At 35.7% G+C, this 26,608-nt stretch overlaps 1 protein-coding gene across 1 annotated transcript in view; it reads right to left on the reverse strand.

Moving 5' to 3' along the window:
• SKAP2 (src kinase associated phosphoprotein 2) overlaps positions 1–26,608 on the reverse strand; it is a 196,482-nt gene that overhangs the window by 4,554 nt on the left and 165,320 nt on the right. Inside the window, exons 10-11 of the mRNA XM_003807911.5 lie at positions 18,737–18,814; positions 13,188–13,300 (exon numbers count right to left, since the gene is read on the reverse strand). Coding sequence (XP_003807959.2) covers positions 13,188–13,300; positions 18,737–18,814 — 191 coding nt within the window. The remainder of the gene's footprint in view (positions 1–13,187; positions 13,301–18,736; positions 18,815–26,608) is intronic.

The following is a 26,608-nucleotide window of genomic DNA, read 5'->3' on the forward strand; positions in this document are numbered from 1 at the left end:
TTACTCTACTGAGGGCACAGCTCTGGCTTGTGAGGCAGTAAACTCAAGATTTTAAGTTTTAAACTTTTAAAGTTCATTGATAGTGTGAACTTAGTGGATGAAGCTGTCTAAGGAACGAGGATACTCTGATGCCCAGAACCCAATGATGGCTATAATCTATGTAGGACATATTTATCAGAAGAAAATACTAACTTACTGAAAGTCATGATTAGCAACGATTATATCTTAATAGGTACCTAATAAAACTGCCCTTTTCTATTTTTAAGGCAATGAATACAATTAAAGCCTAATGCTTAAAAAAACACACGTACTTAACGTTCCACAGACTACTGTAAGATTTCAAAATGGATAATTAACAGGGTAGATCTGAGTGTTAAAGCTCTTATTCAATGGCAATGTAAGATTTTTGAAACTGATTATTTGGAATGAGAAAAGGAACTAGCCCCCTGCTCCCCAGTGACAGACACAGAAAACATTCAGTGAGAAGACATATTGTTGGCGTAAACTTGCTTCCAGAGAGTGGCCCTCAATCTGGGGGTCAATGCTTAGATTCAAATTACAAGCCAGAAAGTTATTACTTTATAATATTCTACTTTGGTCATAGTCTATGCTATCAACTAAAGGCATGTTATCATTTTCAAAAAGTTACTCACACCCAAATTTAAGAAATTAGTTCCCAAGAAATCACATCAACAAGGGCAGACTTCACAGTTGAGAGAATTCTGTGCTATGGTAGAACAGGAAGATTTATTAACTAGAAAGCAGAGTGGTAAACAGCAGGGAGGAGCTTAATCAACTATAAACAAATCCCTTAAAAGTTATACTCTAGGGAGAAAAAAGGTTTAGACTAAAATAATCTTAAATGCTTCACTTAATTTAAAATAATTGAAAAACACAGGAAACATACACTTGATAAAAATACTCTAAAATATCAGATTTAAATCAGAAAAGGTAAAACTAAAAACCAGAATATTACCTTATATTTGTAAAGAATTGCAAATTATATTCCTGTTTGAAATTAATGCATTATGATCAAATATAGTGAGGTAAAAATACAGGAGGCAAATTTATGGATTTACACTGCAGCCATTAGAGTGTTGACAAGACTGCAAATACAGGAGCTTTTTACTTTTATCATTACTATTCTCTGTATGAGCCTCCTGAGCAACATGAATCCCAGTTAAACCATTTGCAGCCTATAAATTGGAATGAAAATGCTTCTTGGAGTACAGTATTCTAAACTTCGGCCTGAACATTCAATATTGTACAAGGTTTCCTTCTGAAAAAGAAAATCTGCCTGTCTATGCCTTTCCTCTTTTCCACCCCCAAACAAATGTGATTACAAATGATATATTACTTACAGTGGAAAATAATGCAACTGATACAATGTTGTTTTGCAGTCCACAAACTAATTATAGTATTGTTCTATAAAGTCACAAGTGGATCATTTAACAAACAAAAAGGAAAACTCTCAAACTTTATCTTCTTAGCAAACAAAAAATAGACAATCCATACCAGGCTGTTGTCTAAATCTTTGAAATGTTAGGAAGCCATCATGTAATCTTTATGGAACACAAGGTTTCAGGTACAAGGAGATCTGCCATCTGGTATCCTTCACCTATTCAGCTCTTAACATCAGCTGAAATGCTAACATAGGCAAGTGACTGTACTTCAGGAGGACTGATAAAATAATGAAGAGTCCTTTAATCTACAGGAAACCATTCTAGTCAATTTATAAGAAATATTGCATCCCTTTGTAGGACGTGTAATTATTTTCTATTAATCATGTGCTATAAAGCTACATTATGCGGTTATTCTGTTATCACTAGAAAGAGGCCTGCAGTCAGCTTCTGACAATGTTAGGTAATTACTAACACAAAGCTGCTTTCTCCTCCTGCAGTAATGCTATCAAGATCCAGAGGTGTAGTGATGCTTATTGTATAAAAATAATACTCAAAAGAAATTCAATATCTGCAAAATGGATGGCTTCAAGGCAAAATGTAGTGTGGCAATCAAAGAAGCAAAAAAAAGCCAAACTTGCCCAGTACCGAGAAAATAATAGTAAGGCGGTAGTGAATGCTTGTGATCTAACTCCCATGTTTTCAATTTTCATACCATTATAGTCATTTTATTTGTTTTATTTTGTAGTTGAAATTTTAGTCCCCAATTAATATTTATTGAGCAGTAAGAGTGACTGGGTAAGAAGGCAGGAAAAAGGACTAGTTATAATAAAGTGAAACAGAGACTTTATCCAACATAATAGTAATATTTACTCATTAACTAAATCTTCTTTCTCTGCTGGAATATTATTTTACACTTAAATAAGGCCCCAACATTTACTTAAATCTTTTTCAGCACCATGACTGTCATTTATCGAGTATGTTAATCTGCTTTCTGCGAATGATATGGTAAAAGAATGCTGACTTAACAGAAACCTGAAACATTAAAAGATTTAATAATGTACTAACCCTTTCAGAAATTAGTTACCGATGTGTTTGAAAGCAACAGGTGTTTGCAATGTTAAAAAAAATTTGTGTCCTTTTCCAAACATATATCTGTGCTTCAAAACACACCAGCCTTTTGTGAAAATGAAAGTAATTTTATTCACAAAACATAAAATACAGCAAGTTTAAGAACCAATGGACTTGACTGTTGTTTTCCAAGTATTCTTCATTGTGATATCTTTATTCACAAACACTGTAATACTATGAAAACTAGATACCTATTTAAAGTATATAAATACTTTCATCAAGGCTACCTCTTTAGTCTCTTTTTTATTAACTCTGATTAGAAACTTTGTAAGAATCCTCTCATTTCTCATACATTCATCATTTCAAAAGGTTATCTTTATAAATGCACAACAGGAACTGTACAACCTCGGCGTTTTACTATTACTATCTATACATTAACTACTTGAATCTTAGATTCCTAACCTGTTAAATGAGGAAACTGACACAATCTCTAAGGACCTCCATGATGTTTGAGCACCACCATTCAGGAACCTGATTGAAGACACTAAGTTCTCTAGTGGTGTACGGAGATCAATCTCACTACTTTGCAATTTACTTTGCAGGTGTGACTTTGAGTTCCTCTAATTCAAAGAATTACTGTTTTTCCTCCTTGCATTGTATACTCCATTTTTAAAGCAAGAGAGACAAAAACAAGGAAGCTGACAGTAAGAATTCTCATAAGAAATTTTAGTTTATATCCCTGAGTCATGCTATAGTTAATTCCAATTTCTACAAAGTTGACAGTTACAATACCATAGAGTAAAACCTGACATTCAGACTGGTGATTCGCAGATAATGTTAGGCAAAGAAGATCGTGTCATGCTCAGTAGAAAGTGACTTTGGTATTCAGTGTATGGTATTTTACCTACATGACTCTATTAACTGTTCTCAGGTTCACCCATTCCACTTTATTCTCACTGGCACCACTAATTCAGGCCTTCATCACCTTGCCGTGGATTACTGCATTATCAATGGTGCCTCTCTGTTCTTCCCAGGAACTCTTTTCATCAGTTTACCCTGCTGCTCAAAAACTTACACTAACTCTCCACTGCATTAACTGTAGACTTTAGCTTGTTCCCACCCTGCTGGCAACCTTTTCCTGTCACTGTTCTAGCTGGCACAATACAACCTGCCGCACTACACTCATTCTACCTCTGTATGTAGTGCTTCCTTCCCAGAGACATCTCCTCTCCCTCAGCCAAATCCTGTCCAATGACTAAGACCTGACTCAGCTGTCATGATTTTTTCTCTGAATTAGCTAATCCATATTTATATCTCTCATTTCAAGCTAAGCATTTATTCCTCAGTAGATTTTACGTACATTAGTTTTATTCCTTCAACTAAAATAAAGTACAAACTCATTAAGATCAGAGGAAGGACTTACACTTAATCTGTATGCCTCCCACTGCAGGAGATATAAAAGATGTTCCATAAATAGGTACTAGATGATTAAATAGACTAAGTCTTCATGTTGGATGATGCACCAGTTGACTATCCTAAATATTTTCTTAAGAAATGTAATTTCCAATAGTAATATATTTTCTTTTGTGTATATTAGGCATAGTTAAAGAATTGTAGTAGTGATGAAACAAGCATTTGTTCTGAAGCATTCACATGTAGCTGAGTGGGCGATCTGAAGGAGCATGCTGTTCCCACCTGTGGCAGGCTGTTGCCACCATGTTTTCAAATGTACTACATGGGATGTGCCTTGTCTAAAAAGCTTAAATCCCATGTGCAGAAAGAAGGTATTTGTCCACATTGGAACAGGGACCAACTAATTCCAGTTCTTGGAAAAAATGAATTCAGTTTAACTTACTTGTAAGCACTGAAAGAAGTTAAGACAGAATTTTGCAAAGGCAAAAAATAGTATGACAGGTAGAATGGAAAATCTCCTGGTTTTTTCAGCTCCTTATCTTCTCAGAAGATACAGTCTCATCCTAGCTCTGTTGCTAACTAGATTTGTGACTTTGGGCGATCCCAAAGTTTCTTTAGGGATGATTTTTTTGTTTATATTTATATTCTTCATTCAGACTCTACAATAGTGCACTTAGGTACTTAATATATATCAATAAGTCTAATTATTATACATTTGGACCCTCACAGAATTCCCTTTATAAAATCTTTTATTATATTTACTATGAAAAGTTTCTGTTGAGGCCAATACCTGCCACTTATGCACTTATTTATATAAAGTTGTTGAGGCCAGATATTCAGGGCAGATTCTAGAAATTCATGTAAGAATATTTAAGTAGCCAGTGCTGGGAAAAGCCAAGATCCTTCCTTTATGATTAAAAGAAATTACTAGCTCCCATCTCTCCCTTTTTTGGTTTGGCTGCCAAGAAGTTCAGGGCCAAGGTGGAAGTACAACCTCAGAAACACCATTGTCTTTGGAGGTCTCTATAGGAGTGGTCCATTTGTCCTTTGGGCTTTTATTTCTTTTTCCCTTATTATGTTGAGCCTCGATTTCTTTACCTATAAAGTGAAGGGCTAGCACTAAGGTCCCCCTCACTCTATGATCCTATCATTCTAAGTTCTTTTAAGAAGTCAGGATTATTTCCTGTTGTTAACTGTATTTTGGTAGAAGCATAGTAAACATCTATCTGCCATACTGTTAACATATTGGGATACAAAAATATTTAAGACACAGTGTCTACCTCAAGAAGTTCAAAGTTTAGACAGAAAGCCAGAGAAACAGGTAATCATTATATTGAATGTTACGTAAGAGAGGGAAAAAGTTTGTAAAAAGAGAAGCAACTAATCCTACAGCAGGATCCGAGAGGCTTTACATAGAAAGTGACAGCTGGGCTGAGACTCCAGAAGGAATAATGAAAGGAGCAATACATGGCAGGCGTGAAGGCCTGCAGAGATAAAAGAATGTGCTGTGTTCAGTGAAGAGTAAGTAGTTGAGAGTGTGGTTAACACACAAGGTACAGGCGAAGATAAGGGAAAAGTGGTGTAAGCTGCTGTAGAAAAACTAGCTTGGAAACATCAGGTTGATTTGGTTTCTCACAGGGTTTCTCTGGCTGCCTACCATTCTCCAAGGTAAGGAAAGAGAAGTGATGGCTCATGCCTGTAATCCCAGCACTTTGGGAGGCCGAGGCGGGAGGATCACCTGAAGTCAGGAGTTCAAGACCAGCCTGGCCAACATGGTGAAACCCTATGTCTACTAAAAATACAAAAAATTAGCCGGGCATGGTGGCAGGAGCCTGTAATCCCAGCTACTTGGGAGGCTGAGGCAGGAGAAATGCTTGAACCCAGGAGGCAGAGGTTGCAGTGAGCTGAGATTGCATCACTGCACCCCCGCCTGGGTGACAGAGCAAGACTCTGTCTCAATAAAAAAAAAAAAAGAAGAAGAAGAAGTGATCCTGAAAGACTGATGTCTATTGGCTCTATGCTCCCCTTTCATCAATATAGCCATCCACCCCCTTCCATAGCACAGCCGTTCTTCTAGGTTTTATATGTAATAGACACAGAAAATAAGCATTCATATTTGTTAAATGAATAAACTCCATTTATACATAAAGTTCCTGTTCAAGTTCCATTTCCTATGAATCTTTCATTACTTACTTACTCCAGTATTTACTGACTTCCCTTCCTTCTGGGATTCTCCAGGACTACAACACTGATACCCTACATTGTGTTTTATTGCTATTATCTATTTTATGCATTGGTCTTCTCTTCGACTTAATTGCAGTCTCCTTGAATAACAGTTTGTGGCTTTTCTGGATCCTGCTCAAAATAGTACTTTGCATGAGTGTTCACCAAATATTTGTTGATTAGAAAATGAAATAATTTTGACCATCTATACAAGATTTAATTATGTAAAAGATACTGTCAATAACATGGTTCGCTGTTGTTTAGAACTGGGATGTGATAATTACAATTAACCTCTGATATAGGAGAAAAGTTAAAGTCCTAATCAAGTCCCACTTAACTGTAGCAAAGTAGAAAGAGAAAAGGCTTTAGGGTCAGACCTGTATTGATACCTGGAGAAGGCACTTAATAGCTGCGTATCCTCAGATAATTTCCATAATAACCTTACTGCACATCAGTTTCCTAATCTGTAAAATTATAACATCATCTACTTCACAGGGTTATTATATTAATTATATGTGTGAAAGCATATTAAGTACCTAGAACAGGACATTGTAAATGCTCAATAAACACTTTTTCATTCCCTCCCCCACTCCCTGCCCACTAATTGGTATAGCAAAGTATTATGGCAACAACAAAAAAACAGAGTACTTTGGGACGCACTATAAGGCAATCTGATTATTATGAGCAGGTCTCCACCCTGCTCTTCCAAAGAGAATCTTATCTTCTCCCAAAGAGAACAAGTATTTGAGGAATATAACATTTTATTACAATTTTAACTGGTTGTTCTTTTTTTTTTTTTTTTTTTGAGATGAAGTCATGCTCTGTCACCCAGGCTGGAGTGCAGTGGTACGATCTCAGCTCACTGCAACCTCTACTTCCCGGGTTCAAGTGATTCTCCTGCCTCAGCTTCCCAAGTAGCTGGGACTACAGGTGCGCACCACCACGCCCAGGTAATTTTTCTATTTTTAGTAGAGACGGGGTTTCACCATGTTGGCCAGGTTGGTCTCGAACTCCTGACTTCAAGTGATCCTTCTGCCTCGGCCTCCCAAAGTGCTGGGATTACAGGAGTGAGCCACAATACCTGGCATGCTGGTTGTTCCTTGATAGCTGAATACTCAATGAACATCTGTCACTTATCTATAATTTACTAAATATCGACTCTAAAACTTTTCTTAATCAGTAGTCTATCTCTAGTCTCTATGCCTAATGATTTCCCTGGAATACCTAGCTCCATGTTCTAAAGGGATGAGGAAGAAGACATCTCAAAAGAGTGAAAGTATGCTATACACACTGAGGGAGTTCCTCATTTTCCAGGCTGAAATCATGAATTGTTCAACTGAGAATTAAAAAAAATATCAACGTAGTGCTTTTCTTTAAGGTTTTGTTTTGCTGCTGCCAAACTCTTAGTTATTCATGCTGAAGTAAATCACATAGGCCTTACAGGTGGGCTCCTTTCCAAAGCAGCCCCCTCCACTGCCACCTCTGCTCACCTTGCCTCTCTGACACTGCCTTCTGGCTTTTCCTCTACCTGTCAGGCCATTGCAAGGGCTGCAGCTGCCAGCCTGCCTCCTATAAGCACCTTTTGCTTTCATCTGCCAACATTTTTCTGGAATGTTTCCTCCAATTTATGTAAGAGAAAGTAGGGAAGTACTTAAGCATATTGTTCACAAACAGATAACAAGAGGAGTCCTATGAGTAGAACTAGAACATTTTCTGACATGGTGTTGTGTCCATAAACTGCTTTTCACTCCTAGGAGGAGATGGGTACTAAATAGCAGGTTGGCCTGGTTAATGCTTCCACTGTACTCTAGACCATACATCCATACTGACAGCATACAAACTAAATGTCATCGGAGCAAACAAATGCAAGCACAAATACAAACACTTCTTCTTATCAAAAGGCTATAAAATATAACATTTTGGAGCTAGCTTAGTGTCAACAATGCATGTCCCACATTCAGATATCCTAGTTACTCTGCAGCAGTTGGCCACGCTATTTGTGGCATACTGGGTCATACGGTTACAAATGAAAAACTAAGACAGCTAAAAAGTAACTTATTTCCCTCTGCCAATAAAGCTCAACAAGACTTTCATTTCATTTATTAACATAGGTTTGAAGCCAAAAAAAGCCATAGTAACTTAACCTTTACATTCTTACAATGAGAAGCAAATGGTCAATGACAGTCACAATTCACCAATCACTGGAAAAAGTCAACCAAACAGATATAAAGGGAGGTACTGCTTGAAACTCCAACCAATATACACCAAAAAGTACCCTTTTATTTTATATTGGTGACCACAGTCTTCACCTACATTTCCTGTGTTTGACTTAATAAAAAGTTTCTTAAAGGCTGCAAAGCTAGTCGCATATGCCCTAGACTAGATAAAATATTCCAGAATTCTTAACTCTCATTTTTCTTTTAATATCAAAGTACTGTGCCTCTTTTCTGAAGTATAGCTTGTCTGTTATTAAATCTCTAAAAATAATTTATTGCTTTAAAAGTAAGTATAACAATGTGGTTTGCAAATTAATGATGAGTACAGACTGAAAGATAAACTAATAGAGGATAGAAATCCAGAAGAGCAAGATAGAATAACATAACCAAAAAGGCATTTGGGACCTCAGAATATACCTATTGCTATATAATCTGGATCCTGCTATTAAAATGATAAAATTTCACAAACATGGTTCTAGGAAAATACTATTAGCTATAATATTATGTTCCTGTTTTATTTAGTGGTAATAAAAATGAAATGAAAACTAACAAAAATATTTAGCATTATTTTAAACAACCCAATTTCTTAAGGAAATACAGGTTTTCTATCTCAAATATGATTTTCCCCCCATCAAATGAATCTGAAACCAATTGTTAATTCACTAACAATGCAACTGTCATTAAAATCACAAATTCTGCTTTCATCAGTCTTTATAAATTTGATCCATTTTTTAAGAGAAAAAAGAGATTTCCAAATCTCCACTGAACTACTGAAGCTTTTAATTTTAACACATAAAAAAACAGCAGCAACCCTATGTGAATAGAAGTATAAAGCAAAAAGTACTGGCTTGCCTTTTAAGGCAGGCGGTGTTTAGATTTATTATTAGTGAGGTTCAAAGGTGAAACCTAAGGAAATGCTGGACACTTTGAAGGAGGGGCTATCTCAGCCAGGGGTCACATGATAGCTGCTAATTGGAAAATGTTAAAAAGGGAAGGAGGAAGGGCACAGTATCTGCCTACTCTTCTTTCTTTATTGCAACATTTGATTTGCACCAGAAGAAAAATAAAAAATAAAGGCTTAGATTTGTATAACTTTCAAAAGAGGCCTAAAATAAATAAATCACCCCCAGGTTGACTGAGCACAGCTAACATTCCATCAAGGCTTTCTTGCAAAACGGAAAATAATATATTGAATTTTTAAATAAAACTATATTTCTGTAGTGATTTTTAAATGAAAACAACCTAATCCCCAAGCTAGTTAAATGTTTTTCTGCCATTACATTTACAAAATTAAAACACTTGCCGGGTGCAGTGGCTCATGCCTGTAATCCCAGCACTTTGGGAGGCCGAGGCGGGCAGATCACCTGAGGTCAGGAGTTCGAGACCAGCCTGACCAGAGAACAGTGAAACCCCATCTCTACTAAAAATGCAAAAATTAGCTGGGTGTGGTGGCACCCTCTCAGCTACTTGGGAGGCTGAGGCAGGAGAATCGCTTAAACCTGGGAGGCAGCGGTTACGGTGAGCCGAGATCGTGCCATTGCACTCCAGCCTGGGCAACAGAGTGAGACTCCATCTCAAAACAAACAAACAAACAAAAAACAAAATTAAAACACTCTTCATTATAATGCATGGGATTTTATTTCTTGTTTTGTCTAAATGTTTATTTATATTGAAAGTATGCATCTTTTCTTAAACTATTTTATGTTGCCTTTTTAAAGAATATTTTCAGAACTGACACACTTCTAGAAGGTAAATCAAACAGTGATAATTTGGTATTTCAAATTATAAATGAGTCCATTACTAAAAGAAAGCTGCATATCTTTAAAATCTTTTAAATGGTCTTCTTTATTATTAATAGACAAGTCATGGCATTAATTTCTTTACAAAGTACACATTTCCTGTATCTCTACAAATACTATTTTAGAATCCTTAAAATGTATTCTTCCTTATATATACAATTTCTATATTTAATTCAGAATGATGAACAAAGTTTTTCATGATTAATGCTAATATTTTATTGACATGGAATAGGAAAGTAATAACCCATAGCTGGATTTAAAGTTGAATTTATGACACCATTTTGATTGTGTACAACAGCTGCAATTACCTGCACCACTCATTCTGAGCCACTAGATGGCGTAAAAAAAAAACAGAAAGGTAAAATTTCATCCCATCACCACAAAATCTTAATATAACTCTGAGAAACTCAATTAAACACACTGCAAGGCACCTAAAAATGCTAGTGGTTTCTATACTAATTGTACTTAATTTGTAATAATATCAAGCATTCAAAATTGCAGTTATTCACATATTAAATGAATTTATGGTATTAACTTACAGTCTGAGTTTGCCAAAGTTTCAATAAAACTGGAAGGCCAAGTCAATAAAGACTACTAGAAAGTCTCAAGAGATTCCTAGCTGAATTTGTCCGAAGGAAGGTAAGGAAGTAAGTCTTCAAAGACAAACATATACTCAACCCAAAGCAACCTGTCTACTCGCAGCCAAGACACCCATCAATAGCCCAGAATATGTCCAAATCTCATCAAGGAAAGCTAAATGTCTTCTCCTTTTTATCCTCACCAAGATTTACCAGGTTGATTCCACTAGGTCCACAGCTGAGTAACGATGAACACTGAACCTTATTCAGCCAAAGGTAATAACATGCTGGCTAACAGGGTCTTCTTTCTTGGCTCTTTTTTCAAACTCCAAAATGAACCCCAGGTAAATTACACATCTCTAGAAGGCCCTTAATAAATATGATCATGATGGTGAAACTTCAAGCCTTGCAAAACACTGGCAGAGGAAGTACTTTCGATCAGCTCTCTCCCAAATAATAGCATTTAAAAATGTTAGATGGAAGTATGTGCTTCCCATGGGCTGGAACACCTTTAACCTTTGTTCTCTAATCAGGCTTCACAAATAAAATTAGTCTCCACAAAACAGGAACTGCCTCCTTCGGAATCCTAAAAGTATGATACACACCTATGATTATACTTTTAATTTCATGTTAACTGAAAATTATTTCCTGAGGCAACAGTAGAAACAAGAGATGCCTATGGTGGCTTGTTTCACAGCCAGTTCTGGAAGCCGGTGCTCTACTCAGGCTTTCAGCAACAAAGACAACCTGATTCATAAAGAGGGTTTTACAAATAGATCCACATGGGCTTTATAAATTTCATATTTACAAAAGGAGTATAATGGCTATATGCCACTCACTCCTATAATCTGAACTTGCAAGTGAAATCTAATCAACGTTTTAGTTTTATACACAATTGCAGCTAAATTGGTTTTAAAAAGACTGTGAGCTATATAAATTTAGGAATGATTCCAAGAAAGTTTCTTGACAGGAGCTGAAACTAATCAGTTTGATTTCTTTATTAAGTAGTTAACCAAAAAGCTGTTATCTTAACTCAGGACAATTTAATGCTTAATAACAGGCTTAATCAAGAGTTGTGATGTGACTATCTATAGCGTCCAAGAACTTAAAACATCTTTCTGGGAACAACAGTAACAAAAACCCATGCTAATGAGCAGAAGACTGAGAGAAATAAGTGACCAGCCTTAGCTTTGGGCACCCTAACTAGCAATTATCACAGTTGGCTTTATTTTATCACAGTTGTCAGAGTGGGTCCTGGCACACTGCAGGTGCTTTATGATGGATGGATGGATGGATGGAAGGAAGGAAGGAAGGAAGGAAAGAAGGAGCACAGGAAAGAAAACAAAGGGAAAAGCACTGGTCTGGGAGTCAAGACACAGCTCAAATCATGACTCTGGCATTTTCTTGACCCAAGTTCCTTTATCTATAAAACCAAGAATTAGATTATCATCATTGAGACTCATCACTCTAACGTTCGATGATTCTCTGTGTTATGATTTTATGCACCAGCCATCTACTGTTAAAATTCAGTATGTGGCCTTCTTTCCAAATTGTCTTCTGCCTCTAACAAGTCATACTATCTCTCTGAAAAGTCCAAAATATTTCTCTAATCAAGAAAGAAACCACATCAACCTCCTAGACTTATGATTTAACATTTTTCTACTTATATTTCAACTGTTTTCATACATCATTTGTTTCTAAAGTAGTCTTGTAAGTAGACAGAGGGAAATTTTTAAATCCCCATATTACGATAGGGGAAATTAAAATATGAAAATTAACGGAGCTCACATACATTACCAAAAGTATAATCACAATAAGAAACTTGACTTTTAGATCTAAGGACAAAAAGATTCTGAATAATCCAGTATTTTAAGAAGCAGACACAAGAATTTATGTATATACACACACACATATACATATATATATATGAAGATGGGTTTATAGAATTATACTTTGCCATTTTGTTTACAAATATATATGCTAAACAACTTAAAAAATTACCTAAGCCTGTCTGAATAGAAAAGCATTGCTTTTAAATTGCCGGAACACCCAAAATATTTACATAAAGATGAAAAACTTGTTCTATAAACATAGTGTTTCCAGTAGTGAATGGCAGACAAAATCAGAATAAGCACACAGAAGAATAAAAAGGAAGAGGAAAGAAAAACATAATAAATAATCTAATACCTTACAATGTTAACTTTCACATAAGTATATTGTTTCTGGAGAAGGCAGTAGGTGGATGTCAGCCAAGGGCTGAAGTGATAGGTAAACACACTGTTAAGTTGAATCCTGTTATCTGATTGTGTTTAAAATTTGATTACATTTCACTTGACAAAATAATTAATTATTGTGAACTCCCAATTGTTAACAAGGACCTAGAAGAATTCCAATTGGCATTCTTCCCTAGCGCTGTAAATCCAAATGCATTAAAAATCGAGCTTTGTATTCCCTCTTTACAAACGTCATTTTGGGGTATCTTCTTACCTTGCTAAGAATGTAAATCACATCACCACGCTTAAATGACAACTCATCAGAAAAAGCTCCAGTACAATCCCACAATCCCTGGTAAAAATTAGCATAATCAGTGCTCTTATCCCCTAGGAAGAAGAAAGAGAAAGCATGAATTAGGGCCTTCATGTAATAACTCCTCATTTCAAAATTAACCAGTAGAAATTAAATGATGCCCTAGATCACCAAAATCGTCTAAAAAAATTATGTCCTGAGTAAACGAATACTTTATTACATTCACATGAATCCTACGTCTCACTATCCTCTTAAGACCGCTTTCAAAAAGATCTGATTTTGAATTTCTGCTTTTCTTTTTCTGCCTTTCATCTAAAATCTGTAATTGCTATATGCTGTCATCAAACCAGCACCTAAAAGTTGCTTCCCACTTATTTTAAATAACAAACCTAAGCCCACTTGCAACATGTTTTGAAGATGTGTCTGCCACACTTCACAATGAGCAATATCCATGAGATGTGACACACACTTTGTGAAATAACCATCTCACAGAATTTGGGACACTTCATGAAAATAATAATAGTAAAGGAGCTAATGTACAAATATAAAACCAAAACTAAGGAACCAAAATTAAAAAAAAAATACTAAACCCTAGAGCTGGTTAATGAAAGACAACAACGTGGAAACGGTATAAAGAGTAATTGCAGCAATTTTCTTTAGGGACATTTGTACCCAAAGCCAAAGTTATCTTTGAAAATTTTTAGCAACTTTGAAATTGCCAGTGTTGAAGCTGCATTTTTCAACCGATTTTTGTCAGCCCCGGTTTAGGACATCAGGCTCTAAATAAACATGCAACATACACTGGAGTATCAGCTCATCCTTCTAACAGCATAAGCACAATGGATGTGATGTGCTCAAACTGCCATACAGACCATTAACTGATTGATTATTTAGCACTTTCCACTCTGTAAGACCACAATAAATGGGTAATAAATGCTTTGTCACTTATACAGTGCGGATCTCCTGAAACACGGAACACAGCTAAACACACTAGACGCTTTTGTTACACTAAGAACTGTTTCCTGTTTTCAATTTCATGATAATTGAGTTTTGATGAGTTAACACAAAAAGAATGCAAGTAATATCAATAAGATGTCCGTGTGTTCACTAGCCAGGCAGAATATATACGTGCTAACAACTTCCATCACTGGAATGTCATCTTTGAATTCTGAGGGGATAACTGTGGAGACACAGGCTGGACCAGGGTTGTCATCTCAGTATTGTTACATGGCTCTCAAACAGCAGGCTTTTTGGTGATTCCAACACAACTAGTCAGATTAGCATGTCATTAGGGTGTTCATCTTATTACACATTTTTTGTGATTTATACAAAGTGTTAGGTTTACTAGAAAATTTTAAAATTCTCTTTAATATAAGAAATATTTTAAAGCCAAAAAAAAGAGAATCTGAATAATATGGAGTCTGAATATTTAGGAAATAGAATGCTACTTTTTGCTTATAAGAAAATAAAGATGGGCTAGAAAATATACAACCTAGTAAAATCCCTCTATTAAATTTTGTCTCTTGTTTTCTAAGAATTAAAAAAACAAGGGACAATGGGAGTGGAGAGAGAAGGAGGAAGAGAAAGGAGGAGGCAGTGGGAGAGACAGATACCTTATTGACTTCTCCACACTAGCATCTGAGCACTCATCACGTACCTGCAGGGATGTACACAAGGTTGGGAATCCAACCAAGAACTAACAATGCTTGTGGCCACTCTTCATTACATTTTTTTCCCCAAAGCATATATTAAGTAAATTATAAAAATGGACACTAGAGGGCACTGCAGCTGGCCAGATCACTTCAAACATTGTCAATTTTAAAAGAAAAAAAATCACTTAATAATAAAGTGACTGATTTCCTTTAAAAACCACTTATTTAGACAAATAGAGATTTAGAAGTTGAAACATTCTAGTCAGATTAAATCAATTGGTAAATGGGTCAAATGTTGTGCCCCTTGCAGTCTGTCAGTGTCAGTTTAAAAGTCAGGGAATTAGAGCAAAGAGAGGATGACATCATTTCACATGCAAGGCCTTCCCCCACAGTAACATGCGAGGCCCTCCCCCACAGTAACTGGCCAGGAGGTAAAAGGATCTAAATGGCTGGTTTCTTTAGTCTGCGTTCCCCATGCTGCTCAGCCTTAGGCTTGCTCCAAAAAAGTGGAAGAAACAAAACTTGGACTAAAAACTAGAGTAGAGGTTTTGGCTTAGCTATGTTGTCCCATTGCGTTCCCCAGCTGTCCAGGCTGCTCTTCCTTTTTTTCAGACTCTCTTACAATAGTTTTAATTCAATAGATTCTCAAAGGGGAGGGGAGAGAAAGAAGGAAAAGAAAAGTATATGGTGATTTCTAACACATAATCCTTATCACTTTGGGGTCTCTCTTCCCCTCGATACGCTTGCTGAAACTCCCATTAACACTAATGGGAGTTACAGGAGCACATGAGGGGAAGAGAGACCCCCACCGTGTGCAAGATGCATCTCTCCCTAGATGTGCATCATGAGCATTTCATTAAATCTCACTGCTGTAAAGAGGCAACAGAGCTAGTGATTTGGCAATATGGGAAAAAGATGCATTTTCAACTGTGCTTTCTATAATCTTGATGATGATGTTACCCAAAGACCAACCTCATTTTTGTGTCCCGTATGAGAGCTCTGTTAAAGAATAATTTGTTTATGTCACACAGCTACATACATGTATGATTTACTAGTCTATCTATTTCAGCATGCAATACTAGCTATAAAGCAGAAAAAATCGTAAGTAGGGGGAAAAAAACGCTGGCAGTATATGTTTATTAGCCTTAGTCTCAGGGAAGTAATGTTTGAATTCTTGATATGAAATCTGGACACAAAAATCAGGAAGAGTCTTGTTCCTTAAAGGGCAGCAATCTCCTCTAGCTTACTTTTTAAAATTTAAAGTGTAGCTAAACATACACAAAAAATTAAGCACCGACAGCCTCAAAAGTGCAGGTTTGCAAAAGTTAACACTGTTCACCCCTAAACACTGAAAAATAATCCAGTTGAGATATGTATTTTTAAAGATGGGATGAGGCAAATATCATAAACATACATTTTAAAGCACAAATTAAGTATGTTTAGTTGGCTTTACTACATGGATTAATTTTCCTATTCTATCCACATCATGATCTATATTTTAAAAATTACAAAAAAAAACTACATTATGTTTCTTGTCCTGAGAAGCATGATTGATTAAAAAAAGGTAAGAAAGAAAAAAATTAATTAGCCAGCCTGTGAAAGATTAAAACAATGTTCTTACTCCTGCTTTTAAAAACATACAAGAAGAGATCATTGGGCAAAGCTAACAGAATTGTTATGAAACATGTAGACAGAGGAGATACTTTGCAAAGATGAAAAACATGATGACCACGGGTGAAACATATGAGAATAAGATAGTGGAGAATCTCTCCTTTGGTGTTAAAAGGTTTAAAAACTATTTTAGAAAGGTAAATATATTCTATAATGTTCAAAAAAAATCAAATGGAATCTTTATTTTATATATATACTCACCCACATATCTGCAAGATATATAAGTTTGAACATGAAGGAACTTGTAAGAAACACAAGATTAATTTTGTTTTTGCTTACATACTTTACATTAGAAAAGTCTGTGGTGGGGGGTTTAGTAAAATCAGTCAATGTGAAATATATATAACATTCTTGAGTAAGGTTAGAAGTTCATGTCATGTGATGCTCAGCAAGATAGTAATACCCTTGTCAACTCACTGCCCTGCATGGCAAACAAACTTCTAGTGTTACATCTTTGACAGCCTAGGGAAGAGCAAAGGTCACTTCTATGCAAAAGCATTAAAACTGTTGCTTGAAAAGAATTTCATGTCACTAAAGATAAGAATTATTGTAGTGTTTTATAGCCATTGCATGAAAGGCTAGATCTATTTGATGCATTCCTTTGAGGAAAACTGATTTTTTTTCCTACCCTCAAAGGCAAAAATTTGGGAGATGTTTACTTTAAAAGGGCTTTTGAAAAATACAATTGCTTTAAGCCAAAATATTTGTATCTGTGGAAGAACCATCTGTATGTATCCACTTTCTATACCTGCACTGAAATTTTCTTAAAAAGAAAACTACGTATTTTTGGCAGAAGTTTCATGATACATAAACCGAAAACATATATACTTAAACTACTATTGAACATAGTCCTCAAGGTTTCACTAAGCCTCAGTGTTTTATAGCTTCATTTTATAGGACTAGAGTGCTAACATGTAATGATTTTGTTCTCGCTTCCTTTCTGAAAAAACACTAACCAAAACCTTTTGCAGCAACCTACTTCTGCTTTCCTGTCCAGGTCTAGAATCAGGCCTCTGTTTCCTTTCCACATGTCACAGTAGGAAGGACTCTGGAAAGCTACTTCCTGAACACACACTTCTTGTCCACCCGGCCTTGACAGCTTGAAAGAGTGATGTATGGACATATCAGAGAGGGGAAGGTGACCCTAACTCTAGCTTTTTGCAAGACACAGAGATGATATGGCAGACCTTGCCCCAGCTGACATGTGGCTATGAAGAGGTGTAAAGTCCTGATAAGAAGGCAGTCTTTCTCTTCTTTCCGTGTAAAATAATTGCTGGTTTATCAAAACTAACCTCATGCTTGCACTACAGATATGGTTTATCTCCTGCTATTTGGAAATAACAACAAGCAAGAAAAGTTGTCCGTATCATGTGATTTTGTACAGAGTGTGTGCAATTATTTTTCCAGTCTCATTCATAATTAGTACTTGGGGATATGTGCCAAGTGGAAATGGATAAGGGGAACATCCTTCCTAGCCTTTTAGGCCACCAGTGTCCTTTTCCAATTTTTAAGCTGCTGTCACTGGACTCTGGCATTTCTTACCCAATTCATTTGCTTTCTGTGTTAATCATATGCAATGAAGATATGCATGGCCAACATTTAAACAGGCTGCAGATCAATTAGCAGTCTTAAGTTTATCTGATTTTTATCAAAGAAGACAGAGCTGTGGGTCGATTGTCAGAGCCTGTGTCAAGTTGACCTTTTCAGAGATGTCTACATTGCCAGTCCCCTGGGCAACTTGTTGTCCCCTGTTAGTCTCTGAATGGCAGAAGTCTGTTCTGCTCAAGCACAAAGTATACACAGATGTCTATATTACATTCTTATAGGTTTGACAGCAACTGCATGTTGTATCTATAAACTGTCCTTTAGCAGTGACACTTCCTCAATGATGATAAGCTAATTTATGCAACTAAATCTCCTTTGTGCAGAAATGAAAGCTAATTGAGTCATTACAAAGTAATTCAGGAAGGAATACCTTGTATAAATTGGCTTACTTTATAAATCCTTCTCAAGTGGTTTTCATGCATCCTAAATGGGACTAAGCAGCTTATCAGCCATAAGATACCCAAGCCAAAAATGCCAACTTTGGGGAGCTGTGTAAACATCTTTAGAACAGTAAGAACATGGATAAAATGAAAGTGAACAAAAGCAAAATAAGGTTTGCCAAGAAGCTACACAATTCATTACCTGAGGTGTGATGGACACTATCCTGACTCATCTTCCTTTGTTCTTCCACTTTCACTGGAGCACTGTCCTCTTCTTCTTCTGTAAATAAACATTATCAATGGCACACTGAAGGGTTTTCTCAGGGATAACACTACAGTACTCACTCAATTTTAAAAGCAAAACTAAAAGTTTATAACACATAAACATTATTTTTCAAAGAATAAAATAACTCAAGATTCACAGTCCTTTTTCGACAATCTAACACTGAATAAATAAAATACTAGCTACTTCCAAATAGCAATCTTTCCAACTGGCTTGGCAAAATTTAAGATATGTACTAATGCACTGCATGTTTTGTTTTAAATACTTTTAGAAACTCATCTGGAACAATCTTAATTTCAGGAAAACCCTTAAATCCAGTAAAGTAACACCCAGCGTTATACTGATACACCACATTGTACTGTGTGGCAGGAGTATCATATATAAAATCATGGTCCCTAAAACATCATATAGCAAGGAGAAATGTGTGATTAAAAATGCAGTTAACCTATAAATCATTTATTGAGTATCATATAATTTCATACGTTTTCTCACTTAATCTTCACAGGAAGATACTATAATGATCTTCATCCTTTGAGGTAATTCCCCCAAAATTATACCAAGGACCTATTATGTGTCATACACAATGCTGGATGTTAAAATCTCATAGACAAATAATTTTTAATCCTCATTCTACAGACAAGTTTATTTTTAGAGACTCAAAAAGGTGAAGTAACTTCCAAAGTGTGTCATTCGAACTTAAGTTTGTGATTATAAAGTCAATGTTCTTTATCCTACATATAATCAGTGCTCCATTTACATTTGTTCCACACTCACCTATACCATTCCTTCCCCAAATTATGCAAAGAAATAAGATAAAATTAAATGAGAAGAGCTTTAAATAGACTTAATAAACTAATTCATTTACACCAAGAAAAATATTTATTACATGATTTTTCCTCACCTAAGGATTTGCATACAAACCTAGAAATACTTAAGGCAGGACATATAAACAAATGGCATGCCAAAGAAAAACTGGATTCAAAGAGAATCATAATTTCAAGAAAACTCCTAAAACTTTAAAGAAAAATATGCAAAATATATAAATGTAGTCATTGTAACTATTCAATCAATCAGTCAATCAATCTTCATTGGATATTAACTAACTGTGAGACAGAAGAGATCTACCAAGGAGGTAAAAGTAACAGGAAGCCTCTGCTCACAGGAAGCTGACAGCACAGATGGGACAGAAGACAAGCTCTAAAGGAAAACAGGCTGAAGGGGCCTAAACCTGACAAGTGATGCACAAAGCACTGAAGAAGTGCAGCAGAGAAATCCCCCAACTAGGGAGCACCACGGAGGCTCCAAGGGATGGAGAGAGTTTAAATAAGGAGAGAGGATAAGAAGGATATTTCCGGAGGGATAGGTATGATCTTTAAAAGAAAAAGGCATGTTCATATTCATTTTGACTAAAGAATCTGGTACACATAGGGGAAGAGCTGGGTAGGAGTTACGCTCATAGTTTGGACCAGCTGTTGAGGGGCCATGAACATCTTGTTATGGACTGCAGGCTTTTATTTGGTGGGCAATAAGAGCCTTAGAAGGTTTTTTGAGCAGAGAAAGGGCAGGACTGAAGCTATGCTTCAGGAATGGACATCTGATCCCATTGTCTCAGACAGCCTAAAAAAGGGGCGGGGAGAGAGACTACTGTGGATAAAGGGGAAGGAAGTCCTGAACTGAAGGGGCAAAGGAAATGGAAAGGAGATGGTTATAAGAGGTAAAGGAACTAGAATGGATAAGCTTTGTGCCTGAATGTGGAGCAATGAGGGGTGAAAAAGAGCAACAAAGGATGGCTAAGGTTTTGAGCTTAGTTAACTGAGAAATGGACATATTATTACTAAAAGGAGGATAGCCAAAATAATCTATCTTACTGGGGAACACAAAGAGTCGTGTTTTCAACAGGAGGAATTTAATGTATTGGTGAGGCAACCCAGAGAACATGTCTGGGCAGCTGCAAAGTATGGTAGAGCAGTCAGGACTACAGGTGGAAATTTAGGAGTCTCCTGAAAATGTTAAATGGGGATGAATCAAAATCAGCATTTCAACCAAGCTTGAGGGTAGCTGTACTTACACGACAAATAGAACTGTTCTGAATTTCTGTAACTCAATTCAAACAAAATAATGACAACTCCAATATAAGGGACACCTGAAAATATCTGGCATTTTATTCATATTGTTAAACATAACACTGACAATTTAATATGGTTCAGTCAAATATATAGAAGACCTAATAAAAGTATACCACTCTTTTAAAAAGTATCCTGTCTCTTTTCTTTTTAATAATAGTTACCTCACTTATGCCAAACCTTAAAGGCTAGCTTTAATAAATGGGTTAATAGGGTGTTTCCATATAAATTTTTAAAGGTAGAAGGAACGTTTACAGTCATTATTCCAACCTACTCATTTTATTGACAGATAATTTGGTAAAAGGTGAAGGAGAAAGCTTTCCTTACTTTTCACACTTTCTTTCCATAGCACCCACTCCCCTTTTAATTTAGTCACAAATTCAATAGTAAGAAATAAATTAAAAAATGGATAAAGGCACTCGTCCTCAGTCAAAAGCTATAACCGCATCAAAACAATAAGTATTATTAGTGGCTTTTAAGAAGAGACTGTGGGGGCTGGGCATGGTCGGTCACGCCTGTAATCGCAGCACTTTGAGAGGCCCAGGCGGGTGGATCACCTGAGATCAGGAGTTCGAGACAAGCCTGGCCAACATGGCAAAACCACGTCTCTACTAAAAATACAAAAATTAGCATGGCATGGTGACAGGCGCTTGTAATCTCAGCTACTCAGGAGACTGAGGCAGGAGAATCGCTTGAACCCGGGAGGCGGAGGTTGCAATGAGCTGAGATCGCGCCACTGCACTCCAGCCTGGGCGACAAGAGTGAAGCTCCATCTCAAAAAAAAAAAAAAAAAAAGAGACTGTGGGATTTAGATTTCACCACCCAAATCAGCATGAACATATAAAAATTCATTACAAGACTTAATGAAAAAACTCTGCTCTTTGACAAAGTTAACAATGAATTTAGAAGTATTTGTTACTATGAATTTTTTATTTTATTAAAACTTAAGTGCCAGTAACATGTGCTCTGGATTGTATATTGGTGTCAGAGAGCTTTGTTCTTAGAAATATGCACTCTTAAATTATCAGAATAATGATATTAAAAGTATTTACTTAAGAATTAATGTTTACTATAAAATATCCAAATTGAAATCCATGTAAGATGCCATTTAATAAGCAGATTTTAGAGGATGAGATGCTCATTAAGGACACTTCCTTTTTCCATTTTAAACCTGGTAGCGATATTTTTAAACCAAAGCTTAATGCATTTAATATATCAATTTTTCTTAACAATATTTAAACAACTCATTTTATCTTGGCTAACAATACAAATAGCTTCCATATAAAAGATAACAAAATCAAATATGGTGTATGTTTTTGAATCTTAGGCAGGGAAAAAAACCTCAGACTGAACCTTGAATAGAACTTGGCACAAAGGAGATGTTCGATAAATACAGAATAAACAAATGGATTAAAAAAATCATACAAATAAATCTTAACATATTCATTTATTAATAGAATAAAGCTCTTAAAAATATGTAAGAACAAGTGACCAAAATTCTAGGCAATAATCACCTTCACAATATATTAGAAATATATACATTCACATATTTTTTTATTTAGGTTTATTATTAAATATGTATTATTTTGGTGTTGAGGCACAATGTCATTGTACAATACTAATTAATACCTCAAATAGTCAATGTTTGTGAGTTAATATATTCCATTCAACATTTTAATAACAGTAAACAAAAACAGCTCAGCTATGCAGTAAAATCCATCAAACCACACAGATGGTTATAAGGTTTTCATTATGTGGTTTCCATAGCAATCATATTGCAAACCTGGAAGCTTCTTGCAAATAAGCAGCTTGTATTTACATGCCTCTCAGCTGCAGCACAAAACTCTTCAACATGTGAAGTTATTACTCCAATCACACATTGTTAGAAGAATCATCAGGAGATTTTTTTTTTTTTTTTGAACAGACAGGATGAAAGTAACAGTAAAGTGAGCTAAGTGCAGAAGAAAATTCAAACATAGTCACACGTTTACTAAACTGATCAGTGAGAACAGCAGAAATGTTCTGGTAGTCATCAAAAGGTTTTAACAATAAACTCTGTCAAAAATATGAAACTTCCAGGAGCAATCAGACCCTGAAGAATTAAAAAAAAAAAACAACTGCACCCACCCCTCTTTTTAATAGATATTTGGCCTTCTCTCTGAGTTAAGCAAAGAGAGGAAGAATGGCAAATAGTTTGAGTCTTCCCAAATCTTTTTAGCATTTGAGAAAAGGCTTACTGTGGGAAAAGTCATGGCCCTTTTTCCCCCTTTTTAATCTATTTAATTTACAAAATTGATCCAGTTCCATAACAGATGGATTATTACCCTAATATGGATTGCAAATCTGTCTAGCTATGCAGTTTTTACAAAATGGGCATTTATGGCTTACTAATGTTCTTATCTTTAGGATAAATAACCAAAAAGAAGAGTGATAAGCAAATGGCACCATTTAGCTGACACTGCTTGAAAAAAGGTTGAAGAAAATTTGTTAACACCAACTCAAGGTATGCGATGTTCACATCAAGGCCGAGGACTGATTTTATCATCTCTTCCAGGGAGAAGAGGAAAATGATATAAAAAATCTTTCACTTACATAATGATCACCTTTCTCACTAAATACCCTCAGAAAACAGCTTTACTAAATTATAATGTACTTTAAAACATAAAACACAGAATCAAAAGTTAAGCTCTGAAATAAAGTTTGGATTTAGATCTCCACCTGTCCAGGCATTATTTAATATTATATATTTTTCTCAGGAAATGTGAATATTTATTGCTTAAATGTTCACATTATATGCATTTATATCCATTATGTAACTAAATCCTCCAACAATTCTATGAGGTAATTATAAGTACTTTTATCATCACCATTTTATGAATATGAAAAATGAATTTATGGAGCTTGAATAACTTGTCAAGGTTCATACATCCAGTTAGTACATAAGCTGGGATTTTAACTTTAGGCATATGCCTTAACTCTAAGCCACAGTGTCTCCTCCTTTATTTTCATTAAAATCTTCAATTTACAGGTGGATTGCTTTCTAAAATTTTACTTAAAATACTGTCTGTTTGTGGACTTTGAAAACATTTTCACATAGAATAGTAGGTTCTACACTATCATAGCATCGTATCTGAAGAACATCTTAAGCAAACTTTTTAGTGCTGATTTAGAAACAATTGCAACCAGGGCTGCCCAAAATATATGGTCTTCTTTCTCTTCTCCCAGTTCCCCTTCCTCACCTCTAGCTTTTAACACACTCCTCTGTTCCTAAAGTTACACACTATTTGGGCATTGCACACAAGATGCCCCTGAGTGGGAGATGGAAGAGGTGACATGGGGGAACAGAGGACACCACCGGCTAGTCCTAGTGGTAAAATGTAAAAGATAGAAGTACTGGGAGGATATATACAAATGGAACCCCACCCGCTCTTCTCTCCCATGACCTGTGGCAAGTCACAAAGGCTGGAAGAAGGGTTGGAAAAGTTAAGAGTCGAATCTAAGGGGTATGGGCAAAAGATTCAAAATTATGACAGCAAGGGAAAGTGAGCTCCCCAGGGGCCTATAAATCTAGAACTACTGGTAATATGAAGGATTTTTATATTACTATATTTTATTATACTTCTAAAGGACTGTTCTGTCTATTCAATAGACTATTATTTTACAGCAATAAAATACATATTTTTAAAAAGATATAAGCATGTGCCTTTTAGCATTATACAAACTTCAGAATGAATGGAAGGATAAAGATGACTGAAATAGCATAGTTAGAGTCATGTTTACTCTTATGGAAATTTCGCAAAGTGGGGCCTATTGTTACAGCTCTGTTACTCACATAAACTGGACACTGCTTCTAATTCTTAGTGTCATCTCTGTATTTCAAAGTAGGAAGAGTAAGCCTATCCCATAGCACTTTGAAGAAGGATTTGGGGAAGACAATGAGATAACCAGATTTCTCAGGGGAAAAAATGAAAAATTAGTATGCTGTATCAAGTTTATTACCTTAGGAACTAGGAGTTTTGCAACAATTTATTAATTAAGCAACCAGGAAGGTTAATGTGATATAAAAGGCAAGAAAATAAGCAATGGTTGTTCAACCACAAAATCTAATTTTCACCTTTGACATTCTATTATTCTAAGGTTTAATATGAAAAGGTTATCACTACCCTTCAAAAGCAAAAGGAAATACCATTGGATTGTAGTAAATTTCTGTACTATGACATTAAAATTAATAATTTAAACACAAATCTGCTTTGGGAGGCCAAGGCAGGAGGATCGCTTCACAGTTTGAGTTTATAGTGAGCAAAGATCATGCCACTGCATCCTGGCCTGGGTGACAGAGCAAGACACTGTCTCTAACAAAAACAAAAACAAAAAAATACCCATACACACACAAATCAGAAAATGTGAAAATAATTTTTCACATAGACATATTTGTTAATATCATGATTGGGATGTTGAGGAAAAAACTTGAACTCAAGCAAAGATCTCATTTGATAGAGTCAGGAAAAAAAATCTTAGAAGGGAAAGAAACCTTAGATAGAATCTTGTTCAGTTTCCTCATTTCACAGAAGATGAGGTAAACTGTGGGTGCTGAATGACTGGACCGAGGGCACACAGCTTGCACACTGTACCCTTCTCCCTGAAACTGCCTTCTGTGCACTGCAGACATTTCTGAAAAGTTATCTGCTGCTCGAGAAGCACTCCTTTGTTTCAGGAGCAGTCTTGTATACACTCGATCACCTACAGGCAATTAGGCAATTATGGCAAAAAGGAATGTATATAGGTTAAAAACAAAGTTTTCATAGGTCAGATTCGGTTGGTCAGAAGCGACTGTGAATTAGAAAATGATCCTACTCCTAAAGAGTACTAGGTATTAGGAAGTTATGAAATGGAGCTCCTTCTTGTCCCATTGAATTATTCACTGTATGATAAAAATTCTCCTTTACAACCCAAATTCTTGGCTTTTTATTAAAGTTTATAACAAATTGTGTAATTCTAAAATTCTTTTAGTCCAGGAAAGTCTGAATTCCTTTATTTTTCACTTACAGTAACCTCTATCTGGCTCTGGATATCTGATACAATTACAGCTCTTTTTTTTTTTTTTCATTTAAAGTAACCCTTTTTCTTATTATTCTTGTTACAAAAGCAGTATCTACTCATTGCTGAAAGTCAGAAAACAGAGATAAGCAAAATAAATAAATAAATAATCCATGATCCAAGCATAACCACTATTAACACCTTCTTCTAGGCTACCTTTATTCAGCTACTGGTTTTTCTTAATTCTTATTTTAAATAAAATACCCCAAATGCATATGTATTCATTGTCCCCATACATTTCTTATCCCAAAAGTATATATGCATTTCATTGTAAACTGTTTTGAATCCTTTTTTAGAAAGTAAAATACATCAACTCAATTTAGACTTTTTTGGCTTGCTTTAAATTTTATTAGATTAAAAAATACTATCTAGTGATAAATAGGCTGATGTTATGATTATTTGATTGTAATGTGGCTGTCTTATCAGAGTCTACAACTGCCTACTATAACCTCTGGAAAAACAGCTGATATATGGATGCAGAGCTCATTTGTTATAGGCTTTTGCTCTGTTTCCTCTGCTTGCCTATGCAAATATACCCTTTCTCATCATATGCAGTGCATCTTAACCTCAT

Source organism: Pan paniscus, chromosome 6 (genome assembly GCF_029289425.2).
Source record: "Pan paniscus chromosome 6, NHGRI_mPanPan1-v2.0_pri, whole genome shotgun sequence".
NCBI lineage: Eukaryota > Metazoa > Chordata > Mammalia > Primates > Hominidae > Pan > Pan paniscus.